At 40.3% G+C, this 5700-nt stretch overlaps 1 protein-coding gene across 1 annotated transcript; it reads right to left on the minus strand.

Annotated features, from left to right (window-relative positions):
* Positions 1–1330: 1330 nt before the first annotated feature.
* RPA3 (replication protein A3) lies at positions 1331–4179 on the minus strand (the record flags this gene model as incomplete). Its single annotated transcript, XM_084229679.1, has 4 exons — positions 4049–4179; positions 2847–2921; positions 1948–2056; positions 1331–1401 (listed from the first exon to the last, which is right to left on the minus strand). Exons 1-4 carry the CDS (start codon positions 4145–4147, stop codon positions 1331–1333), a joined length of 354 nt encoding a protein of 117 aa, XP_084085805.1. The 5' UTR covers positions 4148–4179.
* Between the last annotated feature and the right edge of the window lie 1521 nt (positions 4180–5700).

The raw sequence follows: 5700 nt of genomic DNA on the forward strand, positions 1-5700 counted from the left end.
TGGTCTGTTTTTGTTCCAGTATATACTATTTTAATTATTATTTTCTCACACAAGAGAATGGGTCAAGCCAAATTGGCTATATAGATCCACCAGTTTTCTGTATCACTCTCTATCCTACACTTACCACATCCTTTCTGCTCACTTGCAACATGGTATGAAATACAAGTAAACAGTTATTCCACACTAATGATAGAAGTTAAAAGGAGGAAAAATATAATCAAATGATTCTATCAGCTACTTTAATGATCAGGATGTCCCTCATTTGGCACTAATAAATGCTTAAATTTAAAATCGTAAGAGATGCTCTGATGGTTTATGTGTAACTCAATTGGGCTAAGGGCTACAGGTACTTGGTCAAACATTATTTCTACGTTGCATATATGAGAATGTTTCTGCAAGAGAGATGCATCTAGGTTAGCAGACCGAGTGAAGAAAACAGCCCTTACCAAAGTGGGTGTGCAACATCTAATCCGTTTTTTTCCCCACCCCTAGTAGAACAAAAAGTAGAGGAAGGTCAAATTTGCTTACTCTTCTGGAGATGGGATGTCTGTCTTGCGCTCTGACACCAGAGCTCCTGGTTCTCTGACCTTCATATTCTGAGACTCATGCCACTGACCTCCTAGGTCTCAGGTCTTGTGACCTTGGACTGGGAGTTACACCATAGACTCATGGTTCTCAGGCCTTTGACTTGGACTCCATCAGCTTTCCTGGTGCAAATGGTAGACAATGGGACTTATTAGCCTCCCTAGTAGGTATGCCATTTCCTATTCACACATATATATTCTATTGATTCTGCTGTTCTGAAGAAGCCTGATTAATGGAGGCACTGAAAAATTACATAAGATGTAGGGTCTATTTGTCTTTTTAATTTATTAAAAACGTGTTTTCATAGAGTGCAAAGGAAGTAATTAACATGGTATAGGTCATGAGGTAGCAAATAATCCTTAACTCCATTGGGTCTAAGCCCTGACCTTACAGTTATGAATTCCAAATTTGCGTTTGAATGCATGACAGAAAGAATAAGAATGAAATAGGCAAAAGTGTAGACCAGTTTAACTTTTATTAATAAAAAACTAAACTCAGGAAATTGCTTTGTTCCTGCATCTTATTTGGCCACATGATGGAGAAGTAAAAATTTCTTCTCTTCATGAGGGCTTAGGTAAGAACTGGCAATATACCAGTTCTAACAAAAATAGCATATTAGAATATCTAATATTAAGTATGGAATTAAATTGAAGAAATTAGATGTTGGAGATCACAGGGGCTTCCTTTAATAATCTTCACTGTAGTTTTATTTGCAGTCATAAATATTTCATCAAGATCAATCCAATTACACACCCCAAGGAAAAAACTGATGAAAATCAAGGATAATTTTCACAGCTTCATTGTAAAGTTCAAGATCTGAAAGAAACATTTTAGCAAACATTTAATCTTCAGTGGTAAACTGTTAACATCAATGATCATAAAAAGATTTCTACTTATATTTCTTCTCTCTCTTCTTTAGAGATCGACATATTTTTACAACCCAGCTGAAACTGAGATATATTCTCATATTTACTTAACTTTGGCTCCAAAATAAAGATGTGGGTACAGAAGGTGATCCATTTTGATGTAGCTCTTGCCTGGTTGTGTTTTAAGTGTTACACATTATTTGATTCCTTCAATGAATACAGTAAAACAAAACAAAAACCCAAACATTTTGTTTGCCCTACTTTAAAAATGTCTTTAAATAAGAATCAATCTATGGTTACTGAATTTTGTACATATGCAAGCACTATTTAGAAGCAGGCTAACATGTCTCCCAATTTTGGGGAAATCAGAAAATTCTATAGAAATTGGAAATGTGGTAGGACTGAGACCAAAGACCAACATACACATACCAAGAATCAAATTCTTTTTCTCTCCTAATTTACACAAAACCACCAAATGCTGGATTGTTTTACTTACCAAAAGGATGGCTATCTTCTTTAAACTGGATATAGGAGGCACACATAATGGTTGCTTTGGCTGTTACTTTTCCAACTACTTCCACAATTCCAGAGATTTCTCCATCAAGCTAACACAAAGAACATGGTATTTTCATATTTAACTTGGAAAATTGTTAAACAGTCTTTCAGTGGGTTTAACAAAGTAAATAAAAAAAATTACCTATGTAAAACCAGAAATTATTGTTAGAAAATATTTAAGTACTCCTGTCAGCAAATCCTAAGTCCCATAATCTTTTGCAATAGTTTTGGGTCCAAAGATGTTTAAATTGAAGACAAAAATCACTTAAAAATAGAGAATGCCCAACATTTCTACAAGGAATAATTTGTTTAAAAGGACTCACTGAAATGGAACCATCTATTATCAACATTTTATGAAGTGTGGTCTGTATACATTAACCAAATAGCATATGGATTTGTCTTCACAAATGACCAAGAAAGTATTTTTTAGGTACAATAACAATAAAACCTAGAAATGGATGACAACTAAATAAATAAATAAATATATATATATATATATGCAAAAATAGGCAGAATTTTAAAAATGTAATATGCTTGAGGAAGGGAAGAGTGATTTATTCAGAAAAGCTTTTCTTATATACTTCTCTGGTTTTTCATAAGGAGTGTGAATTGTCTTAGAGGATTTAAAGGAATATTAAAAACTCATGGAGTCCAAAGAATCACTGGTTAGAAACATAAAGGGAATTACAAAAAAAAAGAGGAGGACAAAATTTAATTTCTGAGTTACGAAAGTTTTATAAGCTGGTCCTTTATACATCTAAGAATTAGAGACATTAGCAACAAACCAAACCAGGATGAAGAATTAACTATAATAAAGACCAAATTAGTATTTATACATACCGGTTCCATCAACTCAATGGTTGCATTTTTTCCTTCTCCATCTGAAAGAATAAACATTTTTCCACTGGGATGAATCTAAAAAAGAAAACATGATTTAAAAAAACCACATAAATAAATCTTTGAAAATTTCATTGAAACAGAAATATTAAAAATTTCTCAAAAGTGAGCTTGACCCAAACTTAGTCAATAGACACAAAGCAACTGTTTTCTGAATAGTTCTTTTAGTTCTAATTACAATCTGTGTTCTCAGATCTGCCCAGTTAAATTTGAACTTTGATACAACTATGTCCTGTATTTAGTTGCTAAATCTGGCAAAACTATGCAAGAATAAATTAAAGGGGGGGGGGTCTACGTTAGGTAAAAGTGAGATCTACTGGCACCCATGATTTAGAGAGTACTGAAGGTATATTTTAAGGCTTAGGAATGATGAAGTAAAGAGAACTGGTTGTGAAGATTTGGGTTCTACTCCTGTAAAACAAATGCCAAGGGTGCGGGCAGATTTGCCACTTGCTTGACCTCGAGCATTTTAGTTAAATTATCCACAACACCTAGTTTTTCTACCTGTGAAACCTGAGTAACACCTATTTTATGAAGAAATTGTATGGCTGAATGAGCTATTAAGTAAGCCATTATATGTTAATTTTGTTTCCCACAGTTTGCTCAATTCAGAATCCAACACTCCGGATTTGTGTCTCACTAGCAGGACGAGGGAACTAAATTCTAACTCTGGGGTAAGGCAACAAACTGCTAAGGGATCGGGAAGGGGTAACCAAGGGAATGTTTTATGGAAAAGCGACCTCAAGGGGAAAACGAGGTTTGAGAAGAGAAAACGGTAAGAGAGAAGGAAACCAGGTACTAGTTGTCAAGTCTGGCTATATAAAAAGTCATAAGGTAAACGTGGCCGTACTGAAAACACAAACAACGCGGGGAGGAAAGCGCTGGAATTAAGAACGGAGCCTATTTGAAAACATCTGCAATCCGCTCCAGGGGCCTCAAAATGCGCTGCACTGGCTGAAAAAGTACGCAAAAAAAAAAAAATTATCAAGTAAAAATCTCCCGCAAAGTAAAGCAGTCGATTGCATAACCCTGCTCCGAAGCTTTCTTCCCGCCTCAGGGTGCCGCACCCCGAGGCGGCCGCCCGGGCAGTCACAGGGTCCCTCCCGCCCGCCACGGACCCAGGAGTCTGAGCCGCAAGCGCGCACCTGCTCCAGCTTCCCTACGAAGCAGACCGGCTTGTCGATGAACCGAGCTAGCATGCTGGCGTTGATGCGCGGCCTGGGCAACTCCATGACGTCCATCATGACAGCCGCGGGAGACAAGCGGCCAGCGGAAAACAAACGACTGACCCTTCGCGCCCCGCGGGCAGCTTTGCGGCAGATTTCCGTCGCACCAATCAGCAATGGCTACTACTTGAGCTCGACCAATCAAACGCGAGGGAACATCGATCAATCGCGCGCCAACCCGGAAGGGGTTGGAGAAGCGTGTGACGCATCCGGAAGTGGGGTCGGCTGCTTAGAGACGTTCGGCGTCTCGGAAGTTGCCCCGTCGACAGTGAAATGGACATTGGAGGCGGGACCTGGGTGGGGCGGGGCCTGAGGCTCCCACGGGTGTTTGCGGGCCTCTGTGCAGCTACTTAACCCCGGAAGCTAGGGTTCGGGCTCCGGCGCGGGTGCGGCGGGGGACTGCGGCGCGAGCCTCAGGTACCTCTTCTCGCGGGAGGCGCCGCAGCCTTACTGTTTCCCCTTCTCCCCTCCTAACGGTTGCAGCAGGGAGAGGCGAGAGTTAATGCCTCCAGCGCGGCGGCTTTCTCCGCGCTGCGTATTGGTTGTTGGCGAGACCCCACTCCTCTTCCCGGTTCTGCGGTGCCAGGCGCGGGATTCTTACTGAATGATATTTAGAGATAGATTTATTTTATTATTGTTAACATTATTTTTTGGACACCCTCCCTCCTGGAAATGGGAAATTGGGTTGCCAGTGATCTCCATCGCCTTTGTCAGGCTCTGACTGACTTACAGCTTAAGCCTAGTCTCTTTCCAGCCTTCACTTTCCCCACCTGTGCGTGGGGGGCGTCCAGCTGATCACCTTGATGACCTTTTCTAGACCTGACCAGCTGGCCATACTGAAGAGGGGCAGGTTTTCTCGCCTCTTAGGTGCTGGCAGCGAATTTAAACATTAGGGGGTAGGGAGGATCACTGGGCTAGGAGGAGATGAATTTAATTAGTTATCAGGTTCTGAGCAAGTGAGCTTCTCCGGGAGACATAATTAACCCTTCCGCAAAGTAAGGGGCGTGAGACACTGATTGTTTTGCAAGATCCCAGCTGTCTATCATTTGACCAGATGATTGACTTTTTTTTTTTTTTTGAAACTCCCTTACCAGTCTTTCCTCCATTGCTCTCAATACCCCAAAACTCTACAAGAGAGATTGGGAAGTGGGAGGTAACTGGTTTCAAGATTTTGGGGGGTATGTCTCGAATCTCTCGTTGGCTCCTGTGGCTGTTGATTGGTGGGGGGGGTGCTTTATTGTCTGGGCGGGATTGGTGCCTGCCTTGCTAGGAATATTCCAGAATTACTACTCATGAAAATAGCTGCAAATGATAGTACGGAAATATGGGTAGGACGGGAAACTTATTATGATATTATCTTATGGAAGCTGAGTCAGAATTTGCCTAAAGCCACAGAGTTGTCATTTCAAAATCAGATACCTAGCTGGGTCTCAACCTGTTATCTCAGTTGCCTTAAGCAAAGAAAATCCTTTTATGAGACTTCACTTGATTTAGGATGAAATGTGATGCGCCATAATGAATGATAGCCTTCCTAAGTGTTTAATTAGTATTTAATGTATTTGTTTTTTAAT

The sequence above is a fragment of the Talpa europaea genome (genome assembly GCF_964194135.1).
Source record: "Talpa europaea genome assembly, chromosome: 3".
Lineage (NCBI taxonomy): Eukaryota > Metazoa > Chordata > Mammalia > Eulipotyphla > Talpidae > Talpa > Talpa europaea.